General features: G+C 46.4%; 1 protein-coding gene across 8 annotated transcripts in view; it reads right to left on the reverse strand.

Annotated features, from left to right (window-relative positions):
* Positions 1 to 25,647, reverse strand: part of TFAP2B (transcription factor AP-2 beta) — a 28,827-nt gene extending 3,180 nt beyond the window's left edge. For 2 of the 8 annotated variants that reach the window (XM_061196110.1, XM_061196108.1), the window contains exons 1-7: positions 25,455 to 25,646; positions 20,677 to 21,135; positions 15,862 to 15,922; positions 8,133 to 8,352; positions 6,457 to 6,575; positions 4,187 to 4,328; positions 1,050 to 1,309 (exon numbers count right to left, since the gene is read on the reverse strand). In XM_061196110.1, coding sequence (XP_061052093.1) covers positions 1,050 to 1,309; positions 4,187 to 4,328; positions 6,457 to 6,575; positions 8,133 to 8,352; positions 15,862 to 15,922; positions 20,677 to 21,135; positions 25,455 to 25,535 — 1,342 coding nt within the window. In that variant the 5' untranslated portion in view covers positions 25,536 to 25,646. Of the gene's footprint in view, positions 1 to 30; positions 1,310 to 4,186; positions 4,329 to 6,456; positions 6,576 to 8,132; positions 8,353 to 15,861; positions 15,923 to 20,676; positions 21,136 to 22,304; positions 22,332 to 22,521; positions 23,529 to 24,039; positions 24,386 to 24,432; positions 24,452 to 25,454 lie in introns of those variants that run through there. The other 6 variants (XM_061196107.1, XM_061196112.1, XM_061196106.1 and 3 more) reach the window with 6 other exon arrangements.
* Positions 25,648 to 27,499: the final 1,852 nt, after the last annotated feature.

Genomic DNA, 27,499 nt, shown 5'->3' on the forward strand with positions numbered 1-27,499 from the left:
AAATGGTACATACCCCTCCGAAGGAATTACATACTAATCAACGTATTCATATTGTGTTTGGGTTTTACTACTGTTCTTAAAATTGGTAGATGACACAAATATGATAACAAATGCAAGATGCTCTGTAGGCAGATGCTGGCAAGGCTGGGAACTAGTAACGTTTCGGAAAAGAACTGATGAGTCTGAATCAACTTATTGGTCCGGATTTTCCTCGGCCGCGGGAGCCTCTCCTCGGCCAGCCGGCCCGAGAGCTGCAGCCACCGCCTGCGTCCCCGCGGGCCTCCCGCCCCGCCCGCCCTCGCCCTCCCTAATTAAGCAAAGGGCCCGGGAGTTGGGCCCCCTTGAGTTAAGGACACAGGGCGGGGCGGGGGCGGGGTCACCGAGGGGACCGCAACAGTGCACCAGAGGGCTAACCACACGCCTTTTCATCCCGGAAGATTCCCGTGACAGCCAGAGGGAGGGAGGGCAACGTAGAAAAAGGGTGGCTGGGAGAGGGGCGAGGTGAGGTGGAAGGGCGGGGACTGCCAGAGAGTTTCCTAAAAATATATTAAAAATTTAAAAAGTTCGTGCGTCTCAGTCAACCAGCTCTCAAAGCACTGACACCGACAAGGTTTCTCCGATTTTCTTCCAATAAGTTAGAGTTTTCTCACGTTTAGTCTTATGTTTATTTTCCAAAGGGAAAAAAAATCATGGTTTTCTTTTTATTATCAGTATTACTAAGCTCGAAAGAACCGAAGTGGAAAATCCGGACGGTTGTCTCCAAGTGTATCTTGAAATAGACACTGAGAACCGATACTGTTGCTCCGTGGTACGCCTCAAGTTTTTTTTGTTTTTGTTTTTGTTTTTTAGTTATTTAGCTTTGTTTTTTTTTAAACTTTGATTGTATGTGTATTCTACCTAATATAATTCTTCCAAAGCCAATCCAATATTTTTAAAGCTAAAATTAAATTTTTTTCTGTTTTCCTTTTGTATTTAAAACATTTTTCTTTTTTTTTTTTTTTTAATTTTTCATTTCCTGTGTTTCTCCTCCTTGTCGCCAGTTTTACTACCTGGGCCTTCCCCAGACGTGTGCCTGTTAGTGGTGGTGTTGTTCAAGAACATCTTGTCCATGCCTTTGAGCGCCTCGGTGAGATAGTTCTGCAGGGCCGTGAGCGCGGCGCAAATGGCCGGGGCGCCGAAGCCGTGCGTGATGAGGCTGAAGTGCGTGAGGCAGCTCTGGATCCCCGGCTCCAGGATGGGGCTGGGCCGGCTGTTTCCGATCGGCGTCCGGTCCTGAGCCAACAGATCCGTAAATTCTTTACAAAGTTGCCTGCAAAGGGGCGGGAGAGGAACAACAACAATAAGAAAGCAAAACAACAACAACAAAAAACACCCTCAGTGTCGTTGTCATTGACATTCGAAAGGAGACGCTCACACGAGCCCAGAGGCGCCCGGTCACCGGAGAGCCGGAGAGCGAGGCTAATGTGGGCGATTCCGCTCTGTTTCCTTTCCCAGCGTTCTCCCTTCTAGAGCAGCTGGGACTGGAAGGAAAGCGGGGGTGGGGACTTTAGGCACGCCTTCCATCCCAAAGCCTGGCCTTTTTTCCCCCCCTGCCCGTCTTTCCCCCTTCATTCCAGGACTGCATAAACCCCGCTTTGGGAAATGTGCTAGGCTTTAGCGTTTGATTTGCAATCTTCAGTAATTTTTAGCTCTTACCTGACAGTTCCTCTAAAAGCCCTTTCCCCCTCCTCTCCCCTGCCTCTCCAACCTCTTGGTGATCAGACTCAAAAAGCCGGGAAAGAGTTAGGGCCCTGGGCCACAAGCCTGTCCCTGGCACAGAAGCAGATTGCTGGAGCCTTGCATGGCCCAGGGCAAGCAACTGTTTATTCCAGGAGAGAATGCTGATTCCATTCAAAGCAAAAAGCTGTTTACCTGCAGTATTTGAGAAGGGAAGTATTCCCACCACCACCACCCCCCCCCTTTTCCCCTTTCTTTTCAAGTATAGGCTACCGAAGATCTTTGTACAACAATATTGTTGTCCATATAAAAGGATTCCCACATTGTTTAAATAAAACCTAAAGGTAGATGGTTAAGACTCCAGGGAGGGTAGATTTCTATTGTTGAAGGTTTTTATTTCAAGGCACTGACAATTTAGAGGAATCTCCCAGCCTTAGAAATCCTGCGTGCCTAACTATGGACTAAACTTATTTGAGAAATGTTTAATATAGGAGGTGGACAAAAGGATTTTAGCCCTGAAGGTCCAATGGCTTGGTTCACCGTGTGGTCAGAGGTATGGCATCCCAAAGGTCATAGCCTTTCACAGGCTGGCAGACTTCTGCCAGCCTGCCTCCACCTGGTCTCCAGGGTGGTGAGAAAAGAAAAACTACAGAACACCAATCACAGGCCTCCCTGGGATAGTCTGACACTTGGTGACACCTGGCCTGGCCAACAGGTGAATAGGGCAGATACCTGGAGGCCCATGTCAGTGACCCTGGGGCACCTTTTCCCAGGGGATTACTCCCAGGAGGAGAAATGGCCAAATTAGATGGAGAATACCTCCTCCCCAACCTGCAGCAGCCAGAAAGGGTGTTTGGTTTTAAGGCTGATGGGTAGAGGACACTACCAGGCATCCTCTCACTACTCGTTTCGCTGTTTGAAATGCATGCATACATCCTCCCAACCAGGAAGAAACGGGTAACAGTTCTGACCTAAACAGGGCAGTTCTTAAGTCAGAGATACCTCAGGATCATCTGTGGGGTTCAAATACACACATCCAGGCCTCCACCCTCACTGATTCCCACTCAGGGAGCCTGGGGCTAGGTCCACAAATAATTATCTTGAAAATGCTCCCAGCGGATTCTGATACTCCCCCCAGGTTAAGAAGTGCTGGCCTAAGAGAAGCCACAAGCACTCCTTAGGGAAACCACAGAGTTGTTTGTGGAATCCTGTCATCTAATTTATCCACTTTAGTTTTATTTTTTCCCCAAAGTACCTTTACTCTTTTATAAAGCACCAACAGTTCCCCTGCCACTAGCCACCAGGGCAAGGGGTAGGAGGGCAATTTACTGATAAAGATCTATTATATTGCTAGTTGGTACATCAGAGGAAAGCCTTCTAAAAAGACGGTGGGTGCCAGGTTTTGATCGTTGGAAGAGATGGTTAAAGGCTTTCCTGAAGTTTGTACTCATTACCAAAGTGCCAAAAAAGGAAATGCTGAACTGAAGAGAACAAATGCTTAGAGTCAAACATTTTAAATCTTCAAAGCCCAAACCAGGGTCTGTAAGCAATTAAAGTTCTGGGACATTAATATTTTTTGACCCTGCGGAAAGGGGCAATCAAATTCCAATCACGTCTCAAAAACATCTGGACAAATTTGAGCAAATGATTTTTCAGCCTTCCATATATTTCTTTAAATTACGCTGTCAACGGAACAAACCGCGTCCTCCAGCACTAAATAAATGAGCGCCGCTGTTTGGGCCGCGCCTGCGAGAGAAACGTGCGGGCGCACGCAGCGCCGCCCACTGCAGGCCTGAGCCGGCCATAAAACACCAGCAATACGACATCGAAGCCAAAGACAGGAGTAAATCAAATAAATAGAAAACCCACTGTAAAAGTTCAAATGAGCTCTAGACCTAAATTTAGCCAGAGATTTACTATTTTCCCCTCTGGAGTTGTAGTAAATTTTACGTCTGTGGAAGATGCCAAACAGCAACGTTGGAAAGAGAGTAATTAGAGCTGCGGGTAGAGATGGGTGCACGTGGGTGACATATAGACACCCTGAGCGAGCACGCGTGGCTGTGTGGATAGGACAGGGAGATGTGGACCCCACGGAGAAATATGCATCCAGGGATGCAGGAAAGAACTGGAACAGGGACCCAACCGGAAAAGGTCTTCCTGCCATCCCCAGGGTTGGGGATGTGAATTGTAAAAAGCCTGGATTCGGATTAATAAAGCCATCCCTCTCAGAAACTAGGAAGTAGAGAAAACACACAAATACGAAGCCCATAATCAACGCTGAGGGGTGGGGTGCGGAGGGGGGCGGAGCTGGGAGGGTTCCCTAGCCAGCGATCCACGGGCTTTCCACCACTGAGCTGCTTCCCTGCCGCACGGAGGAAGTCTGCGCTGCCGCTCCCACCGCCTCCTCGCTAGCGAGGCGGCTCCGCAGGTTGGGAGTCTGGGATGAGGACCACGAGTCCAGGACACTCACTTGGTGGCCAGCAGCATATTCTTCCGGGAGTGCAGGTCACTGGGGTCCGTGTGCTGCCGGTTCAAATACTCAGAAACAGCTTTGGCGGGAAACTCCGTTTCGCAAATGTACCCAAAATCCCGAGCTAAGTGAACAGCCTCTCCTGAAAAGACAACCGCAGAGGAAATAATCAGCACCCAGTCCCTGACCATCCCAAGGGCAGGAGGCGTTCCCTGGTCAATTCTGTTATTATTTACAAAAGAGGCCAACTGTTAAGGGTTAATAGCAAAGATGAGACAGATGCCCAAACTAAACATGGTTCTCAGACCGTAATTAACGTTGATGGAACAAACTTTGTTCCTGCCGCTCTTTCCAGCCTCTCCCTGATCATCCTTCCAGCCAAGTCCTAGCTAGACATCCCCTGAATAGCTTCAGGTCTCCCACACCCCATGTTTTGTCTTAAGGGAAAGGTGGGCAGACATTCAGGAGCCACCTTACAATTGCACCTAGATAGACAGTGAGCTGGATAGTCAAGCCAGATTCCCCCTTTCTTTTTTAAAGCATCTGTTACACCTGCTTTAAATAAAATTTAAAAGTCTTCCTATCTTTTGTATCTTCCTATAATAACTAATATATACAAATATAGATCCCTGTGTGTCTATGTCCACATATATTAAAGAATATGTAAATCGTATATGGATCCGTTTCTAACCAGCAATGAAATATTTATTCTCCTTGTCAGTTTCCTGCCAGTTAGGTTTCAGGTTTCTCCTCTTCAGAGGTTCCTGCCATCATTCTCTTACTTAAGGACTTTCTACTGCACAAAGGTGACACAGCAGCTATAGAAAACCTGGACAGCTGAAAGATTCCTTAACTTATGTGGAAGCCCCTTTCGAATAAAGCATTATTGCCCTTTAAAGCACAGCCTTCGGGGTTCAAGGGAAGATCCCGACATGAAAAAGAGATATGTTGAATTATCCCATAGCTACGTTATTTTTAAGGAGCATGACTTACTTTTAATCATCATTAGCATAGTAACCAAAGACTTCAGGTACAGTGCTTACAACAACTCATAACACTGAAAACTGCCAAATGAATATTGGCATTTCAGTGCGTTTTCCAGTTTCCTTCCTTTTCCACCTAAATCCCTGTCTTGGGCTGAAATTACTTTGACTGCTTTTCAAAATGAAGATTGTGATATTAGCAATACCTTAAAGGGCAAAAAGTAAAACCCCCAGGCTAAGAGTCAACCACTAATAAGTGTGGTCTAGAAATTTAGTGACCACTGTCCCTGGGGGTAAGTTTGGGCCAGGCAACTTTGCCTTAAAGATAGCAAAGTGCAATGCCTGTAAATGTGATGACTTTATGGTTGCTGCCTAAATATTCTAAGATCCCCTCCTCTAAAAACTAACTCCCCACAGGAGTGTCATAATATCACATTCATAGAAATAGAAGAAAAAACCAAGACCTACATGTTAGACTCTAGAGAAAATTCTACAACTTCCTCCATTAGGTCCATCTGGCTCTATTTCCTATCCCTTCCACATCCCACAGATTCAAATGCAGATCCTCTTGTTCTAGACTGTGGAGAAGATCCTGTTTATTACATACCATAAATATCATCCGCAATCCCAAAATGATGAGCAAATTAGAGTGTGCTTGTTATAAGTGTGGGCCTTTAAATTCACAAGTGAAGATCATACACGACTCCCCTCCATGTTTCCTCACTCCCCACCCCGTATTTTTCCTGGGTCACTGGTCTTATAAAGCTATATTTCAATAAGTCCCAGGTAAGCAGCAGGAGATAGGGGCCCTGAGAGTGACACGAGTTTTAAAATAACCATTAGAGGTCATGAATGCAACAGTAGTTTCATAAATCGACAATGTGTTTTCTACTACTGACGATTCAGAGGTAAAATCTGGGAAGGAGAAGGGGTATAGAATGCATTGCTTCTTACAGAGTTACTCTTGCAGGAGTTCATACAGAGGGTGTTTCAGGCACCATGTTCTGCACCTGGCGGCAGAGACGACCCCTGCACTGGCTTGGAGACTAGACCTGAGCACTCTCCAGAGCTCAGGGACCCTTGCATTGTCCCTTGGCCTCTGGACAACTGCCGCTCCCTCTAAGTAAAAGGACCTTTGAACTTCTCTCAAGCAATCGCTTGACATCCAACTCAAAAGGGCACAACAATTGCAATGATTTCCAGTTAATCATAAAACACGTAAAATGTCAGCCTTCAGCCGACAGTTAAGCTCCACCACTTCGTGAAATGGCCAAACGTCTTGCTTACCTTCCACCAGGGAGGTGAGTAACGTGACATTTGCTGCCTTGCGCCTGCCCGCGGGTAAATTCAAACCGATTTTTTCTAGCCTTTCTCGCAAAGATCTCCCCCCATTTTTCGATTTGGCTCTGAAATTGCAAGAATTAACATTCTGATTAACCTCAGAGTGTTCCTGAAACAAAGTTTAGACTTAGCAATCTAAAGCCCAGTGGAGCTTGAAGAGGTTTTAACTTGAGGTTAGCACATTTTTTTTCTTCCTTTTGGTTATTTGCTGATAGTTTGCTGAGGTTTGCTTAATTTCTGCAATACAGAGCATAAAAAAAAAAAATTGAGTCGTTTACTTTTTTTATCTGGTGAGAAAAAAAAAAGATACCAGATGGGAATAATTAGGGTGTAGGTTGTGGGTCCAGAGAAGGTAGAAGTTGCACATTCACAAGCCCAGCTCTTTCCTTGTCATGGAGCCAGTGAGGTGAGCAGAAACGAGGCAAGTACAACCTTGCCAAAAAAAGGGAAAGAACTGTGTAGTTCAGAAAGGAGAAGGCTTGGCCTGAAACAGATGGGCTTCGAGAGGAAGAGGTCAAGAGTTGCTATAAAATGGAATTGGGTTAAAAGGGGAAGGAAGACTGAAACATGAAACTAATGACGATGGTAATCATAATAACACTAAAGCTAGCATTAGAGGGAGTTTAGTTATGTGATAAGCACTTTATATTGATTATCTCACTTAATCTCATAGTAAGTTTCATACACCCACCATCAATGCCCAGGGGTGACTGAAAGAAACTTTCACATTGTGGGGCTCAAAGGACTCAGTTGAAAACTGAACTACAAAGTAGACCAGAGCAAAAGGACTCAAAGTGAGAAAAGTCTGTGGGTCACACCCTTAGGGCTTCCCAACGATCCTCCTTTATGTGCTAAGGTCTGAGCAAAACTACAAGAAAAAAAACAGTTACTCTGACCTCTCTTGCTGTACTGTTCACCCAGCCACTTTTAGGAAAGAAAGGGACTTTCAACCCCCAAGATAGGCTAACTTCAAAAATTCATCTCATGCAATGTCACCTTCATATCAGGGACACTAACCAAAGGGTTCAGGCGTTAGCAGGGACTTTTGGGGAGGCTTTGAATCTTAAGATAAAAGCCACCTCCTTCCCCAGTTTCCACAAGGAGTCTATAAGATTGTCTTTCTCCAATATTGGGGAGCATATGAATGGCCCCAAGGAATAACTGTCAATACTTCTAAAGTGGTGTCATTGTTATTACTGGTGGTGGTACTGAAGAAAGGAAGTCACACAAGTCTAGAACAGAGCTTTTCAAACTGCGGGGCGCAATGCATTAGTGGGACAGGACCAACTTAGTCGGCCGCCAAGTGCACTTTCAAACAAAGTAGAGATCAGAGTACATTGCAGGTACGAAAGGGGTTGCTCCATGAAACTCCTGTTTTAGGTAAGTTTAGGTCGTGGGTCCCATTCAAGGTAGAGAATGCCCCGAAGGGTCCTGGGGATGGGGAGAGGGGCGCCAGGTGCCGGGCAGTGAAAGTGGAAGGTTCCCAGGCCCGCAAGGTGAGCGGAAGGGCAAGGCAGCGCGTGCAGGGGCACGCGGAGCACTTGGCGGCCCCTGCACGCACTTAGGGATCCGGTTGCTAGGCAACCGCGCAGTTATAAAAAGTGGTTGATTCGAGGGGTTACCTTCTGAGGACGCCGCCGAGGAGAGACGCATTGAGGCATTCGGGGGGCGACAGCCGTCTCTGAACTTCCCCCACAGTTACTTTGTATTTTGAAGTTGAACTGAGCAGAGACAAACGGCCGGGGACCGAGCAAAACACCTCACCGGTGTTGACAGACATGCCTCCCAGGAAACCATCCTTATTCATCATCAGAGAAGTCACAGATTTGGGAGGAACCGGAACTAGAGAGGGAAAAAAAAAAAATGCCATAAAGGTGACCGGGTTTCGAGCCTGCTGACCGGCCGATAGAATGTGTCGCTGCGTGCGCAGGGGCGAGGCCACAGGGCAGGCGCCAAGCGGAAAGCTGCAGGAGGAAGTGTTTGTTCCCGTGGTTCTGCGGTGCGTTCAGAGCACTGTGTACAAACAAATGCAAAAGCCATCACTCCTTTGGAAACTTACCCCATGCGTGTGGACATGTGAGAGTCGCTTGCCACTGTCCCGCTCACTACACAAATCAAGAAAAACAAGCAACCCAGGAGTTTGGATTGTGCTGTGAAACCTGGCAAATTCGATTCCATCACGTGCTGGCTGTGTGACCTTAAACATCTCACTAAACTTCTCTGAATCTTAGTGTCCTCATCTGTCTCCTGATAATCACATTTGGTGCTGAAGCCTGAAGGTGATCATCCCTATCAATGATATAAAATAGTAATACCAATGGTCTTTATGGGAACCCTTCCCTCCTCTCCTATTGGACACAAATCTATGGTCATCACTGGTGAGGATCAGGAGGGTGGGCACCATCTGTCACCCTGCCCAAGAACAGCCAAGTAATAATACCATTAAACAGGGGAGTTGGGCCCAGAAGAGCTGCTCATTTCTCTACAGTGGATCCCATTCTTTCCAACATCCTAACAACAGATTCATTTAGAAAGGAACCCAAATGCTCCTCTCCAGTGAAAGCAATTCTGCGGTGACATGAATTTTGTTTACAAATTAATGTAAAGCACCGGCTGGTGATTGTTTGGAGCAGTTATGATTTACAACAGGTGCCCTGATCAATCAACCAATCACTCTAATTCATGTGAGCAGCGGTCTTGCCTTGCCCCAGTTGTTTCATTTCGGCAAGTAATTGATAACAAACCTCACTCAAGGTATGTTTTATGCGGAAGTTAATAAGAGCTGACAGCTGGTTGCCACTGCTACCCAGGCGCATTCAGTCTCTTCAGCCTGTATTTCTGTTTAATTGTGTTTCAGTGTCATCTGCACCTCAGGAAGAGGCGGCGCTTGATAGAACCAGAGGCTGGGAATGAGCTGGGAATGAGTGACAGTGAAAGGTCAGCCTCCCAGTTCCCTGGCAGTCTCGCTCCCTTGGACTTCTACACTGCTGATGCCCATTTTTCTTCTGCAGGCTCTAGAAGCCACTGGCCAGGCAACGTCCCCTCCTGGCTTGCCCTACACCTGAGCTACTTCCACTGGGATCTGAAGCCCCTCAAGCACTAGTTGGTGATCACCAGTCCAGGGGATTTATGCAATGTTTCTGGCATGAAAAAGGATGCTACCATTCCCCCTCTTTAATAAAGACTCTGTCTCATTCTATAATTCTAGTAAGAGAAAGATATGCTCTTTCTACCATCTGGAGCCTAGAACCCCACACACAAAATAAGTTATATAACCTCCCTTGTCTAGAACAGACTAACCGCCCTGAGGGTTCTTGAAACAGCTTCCTCTTTCTACCACAGATCCTAGCACTCAGACCTCCATGATTATTTAGAGACTCCTAAAAGCCAGGTAGGTCCCAGATCTTTTATTTACTATGAATTGCATTTGGCCCTTTTCAAACACCTGTAGAAAGGGCTTTCTGAGGAAAGTGGATGGGAAGACTGAAGCATTCCCTTTTTCTACTTCTTAGTAGACATTTTGGGATTTCTGGATCTGTCTACAGAGTCTGTCTCAGGGCAGATGAATGATGTTAGGTAACAGAGTGAATCTTCTGCCCTGTCACGGCGGTGGTGGGGAGTTACAGAGGGGGCTTTCTTCTTTCTGATTCTCCTCATCATAGTCTCATCAGCGAAGTGCTTCTCGTTTGAGAGTGAACCAATGCAAATTTGAAGTGTATTAATTAAATTTGAGTAAAATATGGATTTAAGTGACTTACTTAAAAAAACAGTGATTGGGGTGGGAACACCCTGTCATTTAATTATCTTGCACAATATCCACATCTATTTTAATATGTCTTTTTTTCCACTGCAGTCCTGATTTCTATATTTCAGATTCATATTCAAGCACTATAAGCAAATAATATATAATCATGGTAACCCTGGAAAAACTTTTCCCCAAAATACAGACGGCCCTTTGTAGTCTTAACATGGTATGAACTACAGAAATAAAATATATAAAAAATCTCATCTTTGATATTCAGCAACATTTCAAAATTTAAATACTATTTAGAAAGAATATTTTAACGGCTTGCCCTACACCTTAGCACTAAGCTGAAAATAGTAAGTTCAGTTCCTGTTTCCCAGACTGGATCACTGAGTACCTCCTGAGAACTGGAATTTTACCCGCTTTTCACAGTCCCAGGCGCCAAATCTCTTGAAAAGCTAGGTCTATAGAGACATTTTATAACCTGCCCTCTCATTTCACTATTGTTAATTGCCTGATTTACCAGGCAAGAGCAATTTCCTTTGGGGAATGTATATCGCTCCCTCCCAAGGGCTGTACCTTTTTGCATATACATTATCACCTAAATATCACCCACCCAGTCAGCTCCCCTCAGCACTCTGCTGTCTAGGGGGAGGGGGAAGAGGAGGGTGGCCTTGTTTTTTCCCCTCAAAGACCAAGACTATTTGAGCAGAGGTGCTTCAGGTTATATTTCTATTTTCTAATTTAAGTATCAATCTTGTTTGCACCCTCTACTCTCCCATCCTCAGGTTCTAAACCTCTCTCCCACCCGGGGCCTTCGTATTGGTCCCCTAGACTAGACTCTACATATTTCTTGTCCCTACGCTTTTCTAAGTCCATCCTACTGTTAGCATCTACCTTCCCCACCACTCTCACACATGCCTTCCTCAGCTGATTAACCCCATATTTTATTCTCTTTGTCTTTTCCCTTCTGCTTTCCTCCAGCTTATCAATAAACCCAGGGAGCAACAGGGCCCGGTTGATTTGTTAGTAATTATGAGTGCACTCCTCCTACTCACGGAACCCAGAGATGACTAAGATAGGTTTAAAGCGACAGCAGGAAATGGTAAGGAAATGGAGCATAGCAAAACTCAGCGTGAAGCTTTCAGTTCTTTACATGTTTACAATTTTCTGTGCATACATTAAAACTGGGAGGTTTTTTTTTTTCCCCTCTTCAGTTCTCAGTTGGATAGCATGGCCAACTTCTGGACGTAACACCTCCCAAATTTGCTCTCCTCTCTTTAAACTTGCATTATATGGGAGGAGAAGAAAAAAAAGGTTTAAAACCCGATCAATATTTCATTACAAGGACTGGAGTTTTATTTAAGAGAGAGGAAGGAAAATTGGAGAAAATCTTATTCATTAGTGGACTCTATAGAGCCAAAGGGTTAATAAGTTAGCTCTTCATCTTTACTCTTTAAATGTAAGTATGAAATCACAGCTTTGAGATCTTTGTGTTTGACTGGAGGCAGGTCCTCTGTGGGTCTGACCTGCTGGTGGGAGAGAAGGAAGAAATGAACCCATCTAATAGATGGAAGCATAAGTCCCTCTGTAATGTACCTGGACTTAAATATGGAAACTACACCAGGAAGCCACAAGAGGTAGAGCATTGCTTGAAGTAATTACTTCTCACCAGCAGATCACCGCTTTCCTCATACTTGCATTGTTTCTCATCTACCTGCGGGCTAAATGTTATTCCACATGTATATAAGAGCATGTGTATAAATGTGAGCACTGAAATCCTGGAAAGAAAAATAAAAGGATTCCCACAAAGAAAGCTGGAACATAAAAAAATTACAAACGTCCAGTGTTGGCATCCTTTAGGGGCAAAGCCTAAGAGGCTGGAAACTGAGTTAGGTCCCATCACTTACTCCGTGTGTGGGACCTTGAGAAAATCATTTGTCTTCTCTCTGTCTCAGTTTCCACACTGGGGGATGGGGATGGGAGTTGGAGAAGAGTGTCTAACCTTTCCAGCTTTGAAATTCTATGAACTCTGATTACTCCCTGGGTGGCTGGAAACATAGCTGAGAGTCTCTAGTTGAATAAATACCAATTGGGATCCAAGTCAGCTCTGGAAATGTGAACCTCTCCATTTGAGAGGAAACTCATACCCTTCTCAAAGGCTCCGACAGATTCTGGGTGCTTTTACCTCCTAGGTCAGAAGGAGGAATCCCAACAGAACCCCTTGTAATTGAAATTGGCAATTTCCGTATCTCCCCCCACCCAGAGAAAATCCACACCAATCAAAGTGTTTATGTGGGGAAGGGGCCAGAACTAACGGGCAAAAAGTGGGAGAGAACCGGAGGTTGAACTGAAACTAACCAAACAGGATATCCCTAAGACCAAGGAAAATGCCCCACAGTCACAACATTTGGACCTTGGACTCCAGCCACTCTGGCCTTTCCAAGAAATCCCAGCATCTTTTCTGCTATCTAAGGTGTCAAGCCGATTGCATGTTGGCCTCTAATTGCACCAAAAACTTTTTCTGAAAGCCTAGGTGAGCCTTCTTTAGGTTAGGCTGTAGGATGGTGGCAGTGATCATTTACGTGAGCTGGGCACCACCCTGCCCCCTCCCAGCCCAGATTCCTAGTCTTAATGGAACTGAGAGTTAAGAATGATTTTTTAATGTCTCGTTGGATTTTTAGACTGTTAATGTACCGAATCCTTCTCATTATTACTTTATTGATTGCTCATTGACCAGCCCCCTTCAAATCGTATTAACCACCCTCTGCCGGTTTAGATTAGGAGAGTTTAAAAAGCACCTTTCATTACTCCCCCCACTCCTGCCATGGAGTTGAGACTCGCTGGCTTAATGGGAGCTCTAATGGGGCAGCTAAGAGGAGAGGGGCCCCCGTCCCTGCCGATTGCATTAATAGCTCAAAGGGGGCCAATACAGAAAATTAGCCGTAAACGAGCTCTGGAGATCTTCAAATGAAAGAGCCATTTATCACGCTGGCTACCTTCACTCCACTCGTTTGCTCTCTCTACTGGGAACAACTCATTTCCTCTTAACTAAATTACTTCAGAAATGTCAGCTAAGCCCAGATAGCAAACATAACAAGAGAGCTCACCTACAATCTATGGGGTGATATCAACACGGGTGAAAATTGGACTGGTTAAATTTTAGGAGGGAGACCTTCCATAATTAGAGAGACACACACACACACACAGAGACATATATCCTTTATGTCTAAGTCTTCCGCCTTCAATACATCGCACAGAAGCAGAGACACGTAAACCTGGGCCAGTTGCTGCCTTTTTTATTAATAAGGTAGAATTTTTAAAATCTCTCTAAAAGCCCATTAGAAAACAAATAAAGCAACCTAGTCCCTTGCCAGTTGTTGAAATTTAGAATATTTAGTTCAGGAAACGTCCTCACCTCCTCTTTTATGAAATTAATCTCTGGGAGTCATCCCTCATAAAGGTGGTGGAGGGGCAAAGACGGGAGACCAGAGGGCAGGGAAGGAGCTAATGAACCCATAACCTTATTTTAAGTGGTTCACAGTGATCTAGAAAAGTAAATCAACCACTTATTCCTCTTTTGCCCATGGCTCTCTAAAGATAAAAATATATTAGGATATTTTCATCATGTAATAAAGCAAATACCCGAAATATTAAATAATGGAATTGACCTCACACTTTATATTCATACCACACTCCCTAAATCAATAAAATGACTGGGGTGCCACTTAGATGCTTTAAGCTGCACATTTTTAAAAAAGATTCTGGGGGCCATAAAAAGTACTCCGCGTTTCCAGAACAGAACCAGTGACATTAGTCAACATTCTCCTCTTCTTATTCCTGGAGATACCCATATACATACATATTCACATTTCACTGACAAACATATACAAGCCCTGAAACCAAAGCATCCCACATCTAAGAATATTTTCATCTCCATTTTGTTAGGTAAGCTAAGTTCCACACATTTTTATTGGCCTGCCTATTAAGAACATTTCTGATTGGTCATCAGTTGGGCATGCCCTACAGCCAGGTCCAACGCTGTTTCCAGGATACAGAACCCTGAGGTAAGGGGTTCTAGCTTTCCATGAAAAGGGACGGAAACTAAAACAGAAAAGAAACCACGAAAGCCAATGAAGAAGCGCCTCTCCTCCTCCCCATACCCACCTCCCATCAACCAGCAATTAACCAGAAGAGAAGACCCAGGAGGAAATGGTGAAAGTGAGCTGTCAGCGCAGTTGCAAATCAAAGCACGAGCCTGAGTGTCCCAGCAAACCCAAACCCTGGCATTAAAAACCGAAACGATACTATCTAAAGAAGAGCAGGAGAGATGTTTGGAGCAACACTTAAAATAGTTTTGCCCCAAACCCTACTAGTCTTCTTGGGGATATTACGTTCCAAAGCCAAATGGCATCATTTCAGGTACAGCTTCCGCCTCCCACCTCCCACCTCTCAAAGCGACTTTTTCTGCTTTTGTGAGAGAAGAAAATTGAAAACTCCTCACCCTGTTTGGAATCCTTCCTTCACAACCCTCCTATTCTACCGGCTTGACTCTGCATTACTTTCTGAAGCATCTTTTCCTCTTTTAATTGTGTTTGTGAATGTCATCTGGCTCAAATGAATCAGAAGTGACTGCAGCTAGGGATTGTTGACACCAAACAGAAGGACAGGCCTTCTCCAGCATCGATAAGAAAGGGTTACAGTAGTTAAAATTGTAGCTCCAAATACCAGTTCTTGTGATAATTAAAGATTGCACTGTTTACACATTCAAACTCCTAAATTTGTGGCATGTGAGTGACATTCGGGCCTTTCGGCAGCCATCCTAATCGCCAGGCATTCTCTCAGTGACTGTCAGAGAAGAGGGGGGGAAAATTAAGCAGCTGCAATACGCCCGAAATGAGTTATTGTAATTACATTTAATTAGTTTAATTAGTTAATTATTTTGCTTACAGCTGTACAAGAGACTGCAAACATTTGTTAATATCACATGCCCTTTAACAGTATGGGGTGATTCCACAGTCACACTAAATCATGAATGCATATGTAGGAAGACTGAGAAATGTGCAGAGCCCGGCTCAGCTTCTCAGGAAGAGCATATTTAGCAACACATTTGGCACAATTTAAAAAAATCAGAAGAAACAACTCATAAAACACAGAGAACTGGGAACAAAATTACCACCCCCAAAATCAAATACAAAGGCCAAGAGAGAAGGAGCTACCCCAATGGCATAGGGTCTAGTTCAACAAACTCCAGTTATCAATGAAATAATTATAGCATATTTTTGAAAGCAGTGTTTCCCAGCCAGTTCCATATGTGATGGTAGTTCAATTATTTACAATGTATCTAGAATTGCTAGCGAAGGTACCATGAGAAAAATGGCAATAGTTTCTGTTCCTCTGTCTCTCTCATCCGGGTTTCTCCCTGCGGTCCCCCACCCCCATTCCTTCTTCCCAACAGGCATTTTCATCCAGATAGCCGCTGTCCTATGATTGTGAACAAACATTTGTGTCTTATAAAATAATGAAATCCTTCAAAGTGAAAACTCATCATAAAGACATGAACGCAGAGGAAACTTTGCTTACTTTGCGGGGGGAAGAATCCATACCTTTTTTTATGACAGACTGGTCCAATAGATTCATGCCGCTGTTATTGGCATCTTCAACTGACTGTGAATATAAAAACATCACTATTCAAATCGACTGGATATTAAAGAATCACACTCATAAATCATGTCATTCCAAACTGGAGTTGCTGTTATTTCCATTTATATTAATTCACAAAGGGAGGTTTTATTATTATCATTATTACCTCCAAATGGACACAGAAATGAAATTCACCCAAATTATAAATTCTTCCAATGGAAGAAGAGGAAAAAGGAAACTGTGAGAGACATCTGGGATGCAGGATTGGTTTAGTTATTACATTAAACATAGATATTACATAGACACAAACTTTTATATTATTTGCTCTTATGAGTTGTGAAAATCTGGCAGCACTGAAAGATTTTCACCAATATTAGTCAGAGCAATTTCTGTTTTCTATGCTATCCCAGTGCATCTTAACCCCAGAGTCATTTTACAAATACATAATAGTTTACATTATAGGATTTTAATTAAAGTCTGAGCAATTTGGAATGGAATGCGAACAGCAACACATAGGAACACGTCTGCAGGCTGTCAGGACCGCACACCCACTGCAGTTCACACACATCCCTGTGCTGGGTGAGCTTCCTGCTGCAGGACAATTGCTTGGGGGAACCTGCACAATTTGCTCCCCCTCCCAACCCTGCCACCTCTGCTACCCAGCAAGAAGCACACCTGTTAGGAAGGCAGTAACTACAGACGCACCAACACACACACACACACACACACACACACACACACACACACACAGAGGATCTCCCAGTCAGCACCTGGGTAATGGCAAAGAACATTCACCTTCCTTGCCATTTTCATCTCAGAGAAGGAAAGTTTCGACCCTAGATGTTGGCTGCATTTCAGAGGGGAAAGAGCTGTTAGAATGATATTCTTACTGTCAGGATGCACCAGAACAGGGTTCTAGCCGTGCATCCCAGGGCATCCAAAGGCAGTGGATTCCCTCCCCCCTACTCCCCAGAGAAAATCAATGCTAGGCCTTTCTGCCACGTACAGCTGCTTTCCTTGATCTTTAGACACCTACCTTTGGACTAATCTGTCACCCACTCTACAGAGGAGTAAAAAGCAAAGGGCTTGTAAGGGGGGTTGTGTTTAGACAGCACCTCCCACCCACTCAAGCTGCATCCCCAGACAGGGCGTGTGTTCATCACAAGGAAGAGACTGTCTACCCCAAACAAGCAGCACATTAGAAACGAGATGATCTAATCATGGAGGGGTCGTGTTCATTTGTTTCTTTTCGTTTTTCATAGCCACTCTTCTGTTCTCAGAAAGATGGGGAAAATTGTTATTCTCCGTAAGGACCATTTTCCATGTCGCAACATGCCATCTCCAACTTAAATAGTACAAAGCTTAAAGAAAAAAGAGAAATGCTTCATGTAACTTGTTCGGAGCTCCCAGGAGACCCCACCATGCACACAGGCGCGCACACACAAGATTCACGCCTTTTGTGCTCACGTGTCTACAGTGGCGACGTGTCCACGCAGAACAGAAATATTCGCCTGTGTCTGTGGGCGGACAGACCCGCGATCTCACAGGCCCCGGACCGTGAGCGCCCACACCTCACCCTCACGTCGGTACGTAAATATGTATATACGCCTCATCAGCGACGTGGGGTAGTTGTGGTAGTTAATGAGAAGGCTCTTGTCTGATTTTCTATCTAATTACGGACGCCTGCTGGGTTTTTGTACAGGATATTCACGCAGCATGCTGGCGCTTAATCGTCACAGGGAGGGTCGTAAAGATTTAATTAGGACTGCATGCGGAAGCTCAGAAAAACGACTCAGACTCGTAATTACTAGACTTCTTTAGTTAAAAGTGATACCAGGGGTTGCTTTAAGACACTAGGGTGTGTTTGAGAGTGTGTGTGTGTGTGTGTGTGTGTAGGGGCTTTGACTTAACATCCTTATATGTTTACACTCTTAGGTGGTAAAGGTTAGAGAGCAAAGATCGGAAAAAGGAAAGAGGTGTTCACAACAACTAAACAAGCTCCAAAATACTAGGTGTCACCTCACGCTCTCTTCTTTCTGATGCTGTTTTTCTGAGTTTTAAACACTGCCCCCCTCCCCGCGTGCGCGCTCACACACACACACACACACACACACACACACAATGGGTAGAATGTAGCATACCCAAAACCCAAACAGCGATTTGCTGGTTTAATAGCCCCTGTGAGTAAATTGAAATAGAAATTGACAGGGTTTTATAGTTTCATTTAAAAAATTATTAGAAGCATTTGGTTAATTAGTTCTCCTCATTTGCTTCTCTCACGGTCGGGGCGGTGGCCCCGCGTGTGTGTCTGGGTCACACAACATCTCCCCCCAGCCCTAGGCCAGGTGAGGACCGCTGGGTGTGAGGGCCCCCGGCCTGGCAGCGCCCTGGGATCTGCCTGATCCTCAGCTGGATTGCGTAGGGGGATCGGGCACACACACCAGGCCCTTGAGATGGAACGAGTGACTGGGGTCCAGGCTGAGGCACCCCTGGTCCCTTTTACAGACAGGTGGGGCGCAGCCCACCCATCCCGTAGCTGCAGGAAACGCGAAACGCTGAAACCGCCGTCAGCTCCTGCAACTTTAGCCGTCGTCCCCCACCGAGTTCCAGATCCCTAAGTCAGAAGTGGATCCTCCGGGACTGGACGGAGGAGGCAGAGCCTCTGGATTCTAGGGTCTGGTCCTAGGTCCATCTCTTCCCCTGTCTTTCTTTGTCACCTGCCCCGTGTCACGTCAACCACACCCCGGCCTCAGGACGCCTGTCATCGCGACGGAGACAGAGATCGCCGCAGCCCCTGTCGTTCCCCTCCTGGGACAGGCGCGGAGTGTATCCCCCGCGACCCCTTGCAGTGAGGGTCGACCCGAGAAAGTCCCGCGGGCCTCCCCACCTCGCCAGGCGACCTGCTGGGATGCATCTGGGGAGGAACGGGGAGAGGTGGGGTGGGCGGGGAGCAGCGAGGGCCCTGGGCCTGCGCCGTCTCTGCTCTGGGCTCTGTCCACCTCCCGGGTCTGAGCTCCGGCCACAACTCGGACAAGGGTGCTCTCCCAAATGCACACCGACCTGGCCCTGTTTTTCTCTGGCCCCTTGCATTTGACCAAACACTCCAAACCTCTCACGATTCTCTCTTTCAAAAAACTAAAAACTAAAAACTAAAACCAAAGAAATCTGTTCCCTCTTTGGGCGCAATCCCTGGGTTCGGTCGCCTAAACCACTAGGCCTGCCGAGTGTGGTGACACAGCCAGTGCAGCATTGCCAACAGCAATGCTGATGAGTTGATCCACTTTCATTATCTAGCACTTTGAACCGTACCCAGAAAGGTTAATTTAAAAACTTTTCCCCCCAGACACATATTACCCCAACGCATAAAAAAAAAAAAGATTAAATATTTCCTTTCTCATATGATATTCTGAAATGAGCATTATCTTCAGACAGGGACAGTTAAGCTCGGCTAAATCAACAAAACTACCATTCTTATGACTATGGGTAAATCCAGCCACAACTCAGGTGATTCTGTCATTTTTAGAAATATTAAATAACTGAATTTCCTTTAAAGCAGTAAACCATCATAGACTACACACAGACAGCATTTAATTCTGTCCCCACATTTTAACTGTTCAAAATACATTTTCTTCAGCAAGGTAAAGAGGAAAGACTCATGCACCCTTTCCCTTTCCCATACTGTTTTCCTTTTCTTCAGAGGTATGTCCATAATGATGCATAATATATACAACCATGCCAATGAGACCGAAGGATCCATTGAATACCTTTCAACCATATTTATCTTTTCTGGAGACTATTTAAATTAGGGAGGAAAAGGAGACCTGCTCAGAATCACCCAGAGAGTTTTTATAAACCATTTCTTTGATGTTTCTTTGTTTAGTTTAACCAAATATTCTCCACCAAATCAGGCTCCATTGTGTAGGTTGCAGATGGGATAGTGAGTGGGTGGGGGAGTGTTTGGAGCCTTTTAAGAAACAAACATATGATGCCTCTTCAACTGGGGTGGTGACACTGGGGAGAGGGTATTAGTGGAAAGGAGGACTGGAGAGGGATGTGGAGAACATTGCTCCACAGTCGTTTAATGGTCCAAAGGGGGAAAAGAATCTCCAAAATCATATGTGTCCTCATGAATTCCCAAACAGAATTATGACTTTCTGGGTCTCTCCCTACAAATCTTCCATTTCTCAGATGATGACCCTGGAACTCAATTATCTTGGAAAAGGGTTCAACAGCTTATGGGACATTCAAAGTAAGACCTGGCTTGGACAAAATAGCACATGTTTTTCTTCCAATGTGCATTGTCATGCTTAACAAAGTCTTTGCAAATCCAGCAAGAACCGATATAGAGGTCCCTGCACCTCCATGCTGTAGCTTCAGGCAGTCAGGACTCCACCTGCCATGTCAGGGGGCCCAGGCCCACTACTGGGCATGCAGAGCGGGTGGGTTGGGGAGGGCACCCAGCTTGCTCGCACGAAGCGCAAGAGAACAGGAAGGAGTCGCATAGCTAAGGCAAGACAAAAACATCTAGCCTTGATTCTGATGATCCTAAGCTAGCAAAACACATATATTTTTCTCCTTCATTCTTTCATTTCTAGTGCTTCTAGCTTTCATCATCGGACCTCCAGAAATCGCCACTAGAGAGCCATACACGTATACACACAGTTACGTACGTGTGGTGTACGTCCCCCAAAGGAGACACAGCTGTCCCTCCCCGCCTTTCCTCCCTCCCGGGGGGCATTTGTTATTTGTTTACTGTTTGTTTGTTTGTGTGCCATTACCTGGACGTCTTCCATCCCGGGGTGGCCGAGACCGTGCAGCGAGAGGCTGTCACCCATGCCCGCGTCCAGGCCGTGGTGCGCTGAGTGCAGGAGCACGTCCGGCCGGCGGACCGAGTGGTAGTCCCTCCGGGGGTCGAGGCCCGAGAGCTGGGGCAGGGCGGCCCGAGGCTGGGGCAGGAGAGAGCTGGCTTCTGAACCCACTTCTTGCCGCTGTCGTTGCCCCCAGGGGTGCTGCTGGGGCTGGTGCAGGGGGTTCAGGGAGTAGGGGTCGTTGACGTGGGAGTAGGGGTCCTGGCTCTGGTGGTAGGGGAGCGGCTGGTAGGGGGGCGGGAAGTAGGGTGGCTGGAAATCTGACGACGGCGTGTGGGACAGCGGCGGGGCGCTGGAGTAAGGTCCTTGGGACACCGAGCCCAGCTGGGAGAGCCGTGAGCTGTGACTCGGGACGCCATCGTGCCGGTCCTGGGAGCGGAGAGGAGAAAGAGAGAGAGAGAGAAGGGGAGGAAAAAATACAAGCGACAAATGGAGAAGCCCGCCTTCGGCATCTTCTTCTTCCCGGGATAGGGGACGCAAGAGTCTGAAACTTAGACTCCCAAGCTGACTCAGAGGGTACATGATTTCAGCAATTCCAAATGCGAGGCTTTGGGGGGAAAGGGGGGGAGAATCACCCACTTAACCAACATCTAAGCCTTCTGTTGGGGTGCAAAGCCGGCAAAAGGGGTGAGGGTAAAGTAACAGTGTGTATGGGGGGGGAGATTCTCAATTCCCTAATGAAAAATACAGGAGTCTGACATGGGGTATTTGCTCTTCTGGGTGTTTTAAACTATTTTTTCCTAACTCTTCCAGAGGTCCAAAGCATGACAAATAAAACTTCATACTATTGGCTGTGCTGTTCCTCCTGCTAACCCAGCCGGCTGACCAGGAGCTCCCCACAGGACTTGGTCATTCCAGGAGACCCAGGAATCTGCCTGATCTGAGTTTCCAGGCCCCCCTCCCTCCCCAAGAGGAATTAGATAATTTATGTAGTGTTTGATTGAAATGGATCTCATTCGAAATCATATCCTGAGTCCCTGTTAAAGTTGAACTGTGGTTTGCAGGAGTTTTTCTAAGGCTGCTTTTCTAAATATATCTATTGCTGTCCTACTCCAGGGAGTGAAGATGAAGGACCTGGGGTTGGGAGGGGGAAAAAAAAAAAACGAACAAAAAAAAGCCCAGACAACTTAGCGCTAGTCCTAAGTGGAGTGCTAAACTCAGTGAAAGGGGAGGGGGGAGGTGTGTGTGTGTGTGTGTGTGTGTGTGAGTTTCTCCCTCTCCTCTGTGGAAATGCCATGGTAAAGTCCCCATGGTTCTTTTTGGAGAAATAGTCACCTAAATTTCCAAACTGCAATGGCAAATAAAAAGTTTTCCTGTTCGGCCTCCCCCCCTCCCCAGTTGACTCATGGAGCTCAGACGAACACACAATGCAGAGAAGCAGCTGCAGCCTCGTCCAATTATGGTGCTAAATTACCAAGCCAAAGGCGCTCGAAGGAAGACAGAGACGAGAGAGTGAGACGCACACACAAGAGACAGAGACAGAGAGACAGTGAGAGGAGGGAGCATGCAATTCTGGTACAACGTGAATCCAAACTCACCATGGATGAATAGGTGTGGACTAACATCTGGAAAAAAAAGCCTGGTTACTGCTCAAAATCAAACAATGATTAAAAAAAAAAAATCAAGGAGTCCAGCAGAGAAACGAGCTGGACACAGGAGCCGAGCTTGAGGTGTTTCCAGGACAAGCCATCAAAAAAAAAAAAATTTTTTTTTACCCTCCCCCCCCAAACGAGATTGGCGTCGCCTGTCACACACACGCAGAGCTGTTCATCGGTCTCTTGCTGTGTTTTTGGCTTTTTTTCTTCTGCGGTTCTTCGGGGCTCCAGAAGCAGTCCTCTTCCGCCCGAAGCTGGGCTCAGACTGCTCGGGCGCCCCTTCCTCCCGCCGCTTGCCTACACCGCCTCATAATAATTGATATTCATGACTATTAATATTACACGAGTACTTTAAAGGGAGAATGGAGGACAAATGGAGCGTGAAGCAGCAGCGGGCGCAGAGCTCCCTACTATTGTAAATGACGTTCATTCAGTGGAGAATTACTAGATGTAATCAGACGAGGGGGCTGGCGAAGGCAGACCGGGGAAAAAGTTTAGCAGGAAAGAGGCAGAACTTCAATTAACTGAGCCGGGGACGCGCGTAAAGCAGCCCCTGCTCCCTTGGACCAGGCGGTGAGGGAGAGAGCATCGCTGGGGGCTTGTGCAGAACGTAGGTGTCCTGGTTCCTGGAGAGGGACTTTCCTAATGGGAAGAATGGATCGCCCTAGGTGCTTCGTGTGCAGATTAAAAAACAAAATAAAAAGGTGTTGCCTCCTCCTTTGGAGGGGAGAGCAAAGCAAACCGGTGGGCCCGGTTGTTTACAGTGACGTTTGCAGACTTTCACGCATACTGGAGATTATGCTTATTTATTAAAGGATAGAGGCGAGATGGGGGCTTTCCATCCCTTGTGCAGCCTTTCCCTCTTCAGTGCTCCTGCAGTCTGTGATTTTTTTTTACTTCAATTTAAAATATATGCAATCAATCTTCAAGTACACTAAACTTATCCTTTCCAGGCAAAGCCAGGGGCAACAGAAAACCTTTTTGGATGTTTCAGGAACCCGTTCAACTGGCCTAACTGCCATTTCTGTTAAAGTTCAACCTTTCTCCCGACTTAAATAGGCTCCTTCCACCGGGCTGCGGGTTCTCCTATATTTTTTGAGCAGAAAAATTAGGCAGATAGGAATACCTGCAGTATTCTCTCTCTCTCTCTCTCTCTCTCCCTGTCTCTCTCTCTCGGTCTCTTCTCTCTCCCTCCCCCTTTATTCTCCCCTCTTTCCCTCTTCCACTCCACCCCTCCCTCTTCCTCCCTCCCTCCCTCCCTCCATGCTTTCTTCTCTCCCTCCCTCCTTTCCCATTTAGCCAGTCTACCTTCCAGACTCTTAGAACGAGTTTTATCCTGCTTACTTTTCGGAACCCAGTGAAGTCCCTCTCTGTATACCCTGAGCTACTTACACCGCGGCCCCTTCCCCGCCCGTGCCAAGCCCACTTCGGGCGCTCACATTCTTTAGGACAGTTCTAGCTCCTTCGACTAGACCATTATCCCGCCTGTTAGAGAAGGAAGAGGAGGCCGAACAGAAACAAACCCCACCAGGCGGAGGCGCGGCTCTTCGTTACAGTCAATACACAACCACAAAGAGGAAAGGAAAGCCCCAATCATTATTCCGCAGAAAGACAAATCTCCTCTCTCCCTCTCATCTCTCTCTCACACACACACACACACACACACACGCACACGCACCCCAAAATCAGGATTCGGGGCTGGGCAGAGCTGGGAGGCTTCTGGCGCGGGCGCCGGGCGCTGCTTGCGAAAATCAACCGGGCAGCGGCGGGGCGCGCGCGGGCTCCTCGGAGCCGCAGCCTGGGTCGCGGGGCTGGGCTGGCGGCGTCGGGAGGGGCCCATTCCTAGCGTCCGCAAGGCGGCTCCCCGCCCGGCTTTCAGGAGTCGTCCCGGAGCCGGCGGGATGGCGTGTCCCCCGCGGGGTGGGGATCCTCTTTGCGTCCCATCGCGACCGCTTCGTCCGACCGAGCGCTTCCCGCGCCGATCGCCCGAGACTTGGCTTCTCGTCCTCCCTCCCCTCTCCGACTTCCCCTCCTTCCGACCTCCAGCCACTGCCCGCTCGCCAGCTTCTACCTTCGCCGTCCCTTACTCCTCTGCCCCTTTCTCTTCGCCTTCCGCCAAGTTTTTCTTTCCCGCTTCCCTCCCTCGACGTCTCCTCGGAGTCTTCGCTTCCCCGCTTCCCCTCACGCCTAATTCGGGGACTCCCAGGCTGGTGAGCTCGGAGCGAAGTTCCGCGGTCCTGGGCCGCCGTCCCCTCTCCGCCCGGCAGCCCGGCCCGCGCGCAGCCCCGCCGCCCCGCCGCTCCGTCGGCGCCCGAGACCCGAGCGCACGGCCGGCGCGCCCCGCCCGCGGGGAGGCAGGCTCCAGCCTGGCTGCGGGCAGCATCTCCACCCGAGTCTCCCTGGCCTCAGCGGTAAAGAACGGTGCGCACTCAACCCGGGCAGAAATTTTCGTTAAAAATGCCAAGACATGGGGTGGTTTGAACGCCCCGACTCTCAAAGAAGCAAAACACGAGAAAAAAAGAAAATTAAAAAATTGTCTCCTATGGCTCCTTGGCTTGTGCTCTCTACATCCATCTATCCATCTGTCCGTCTATCCGTCGACCTCCCTCCTTCTATATTTTCGTCCTCTACTGGGATCCGTTGGTTATCGATTTCAAAAATGTTATTGAAAATAAAAATTAAAAGCTCGAATCTGTTACGAAATAGGCTTGAAAACCTAATTCTCTCCCACACTCAAAACGAGGAGAGTCTCTGCCTTTATCAGTCTTTATTTTCTCTGCCCACATTCACTAGCACCACTGTTCCCCATCAGATCCTAAAGGGGGGGGGGCGACGAAGAGAGAAAGAGAAATAAAATAACAAAAATACAAGAGAAATCTCCTAAGTTAAAGTAGTCAGATTTCCACCTTAAAGTCCTTTTTCAGAATAGCGAAGTTTCCCCAAGCCAGCTTTTCCAAAAGTTGGAGAAAGCTGAGAAAACCGACCGGAAATCTACGAGCAAATAGCTTAAAAATATAGATGAGTTGGGGGTGTCAAGAAGCTCAAGTTCTCTATCTGCAAAGCTCTAAGATGCAACCGGGGGTGTCGGCTCACCTCATAGATATCTTCGTACTTGACATTCTCCACGAGCTTCCAGAGCATGATGGCAGCCTTGTCTCTAGGAGGTGAGTGCATTCATGTGAGGAGCAGATGTCTGGCTTCTCAGGACTCCGCTGTCTGTAATGATCCATCTATAATTGGAAATGGGGGATACACACCAAATCCGACGCTCCTCTCCCATCGCAACTTATATCTGTTGTCTCAAACAATAGGCTGGAGAAGTAAGCCTCAGCTGAGAGAAAAACATTATTACACACACAGGAGTTAGATGCAACCCACAGACATATATATTATAAAAATCATAAACACGTATTTATACCCAGACACCCACATTTAGTTATATAAGCACCCCTGGGTCACACAGAGCCTACAGACTCTAAACGTGCATTTAAAGGAGAGAGAGTCGGTCAGTGTGATTAATATAAATATAGACATTTAAAAACCTCTATATTGAAAATGATGAATCATTGTAGCCACTGACTAAAGTCTTTACAGTTCATAAGGAGAAACCAGGGTGCCAACAGTCCCCCATTTTCTATGTATATTTTTAAAGGGGGACCATTACTGAGATTTTTAAACACAAAAGCTCCTCTTCTTGTTTGTTCAGCAGGAGGGTTTTGAAAGCTGGATTTGGGGATTTTAAGGGTGATCTCTCTGTGTTGATGGCTACACAACTTTTTTTTTTTTTTCACTGTACCTTAGTCACTGTAGAACAAAAAAGCCGGCTCACCACAGTGACCATTTCTCATATTTTCTGGTCATTCTGCCCAACAAATTTGAAACCTTAAATACTATATGAACCACCTCAGTCTGTACTGCTTATCGTTTAAGGGTTGTTTGTCTGTATTTTCAATGGATTCCATGTGCTGTTCTTTTCTTGGCTGAAGTCTCCATTTTATGAAGGTTTTTTTCTTTCTTTTTTCAGATGTAGGGAGCAACATACATGCACAATCACACAATGTTAATTTCAAGCCTTCTTTGCAGAGGCGTGGGATATTTTATATCTGCATCTGCTGTCTATAACTTTTAAGTGGTTTTAATCATGGAGAGTCAAGAAATGGTCACCTGAACCTCTGAAAGGTTTAAGCAGAATTTTTTCAAGGAGGTATTGAAAAATACTTTAGGGTGTGGGGATTTTGTTTGTTTTGAATGTATTTTTTCTTGGTAAGGTGATTTGTATAGCTTTTTTCCCCCCCAAGAAAAGGAAAACATAAACATCAACAAGAACAAAGTTAACCAAACTTCGAAAATGGGCACCCTTTAAGGCACAGGGTTCCCGAATTTCATCAGAAAGTGAATACTCACCTCACTGGCCCCTTTTCCCACCCCCCACCCCCCACCCCTTTTATTCTACTTCCTTCCAGGGTGTGGAAGGATTCCCACAGCCAGAAGGGAAGTCCAGTGAAGGCTCTCTGCCCCTGGGGCAGAAAATAAATGACAGGAGGGAATGAGGAGGGACCAGGGCAATTTGGGGTGGAAGTTATTAAACCTGATAAGAGTGAATCTGCAAAGGGCGATTGTCTGTAAATCTCAGGACTGCTGAGCGCTGCTGTGCGCTCCGAAGAGAGGACTCCGGCCAACCACGGTGGATATCGATTCGATAAAAACCAGGGAGATGCTTCATATCGTGCAGAATGAAAAATTCTGCAGATTTCTAATTTAATTTTTTCAAAGATAAGTCAAATGAAAGGAACTCGAAGAAGGTGCTTCAGAGGCAACTTCAGAAATAAACCCTTTCTTCATTTCCTGTTTAATTTTTATGTTTTGCCTTTCCCTCCCTCCCTCCTCCTCCTTCCTTTTTCCTCCATCCTGTTTTCCTTCCTCCCTCCCTCCCATACTCCCTCCCTTCCTTCCTTTTTCCTTCCTTTCTCCTTTCCTCTACTTTAAACATTAACAGCTTAAAGTATACAAAATCTGTACAGATTTTCCATTAGGAGCTTGAGCGAAGATTTCCTTCTTTGCCCCCAGAGCTAGTTTGGACATGGGGAGGCATTCTTCCTAATTTTGTTGTGTGGTGGGATTTGAAACGGCTTTTACCC

This window comes from Eubalaena glacialis, chromosome 7, assembly GCF_028564815.1.
Source record: "Eubalaena glacialis isolate mEubGla1 chromosome 7, mEubGla1.1.hap2.+ XY, whole genome shotgun sequence".
Taxonomy (NCBI): Eukaryota; Metazoa; Chordata; class Mammalia; order Artiodactyla; family Balaenidae; genus Eubalaena; species Eubalaena glacialis.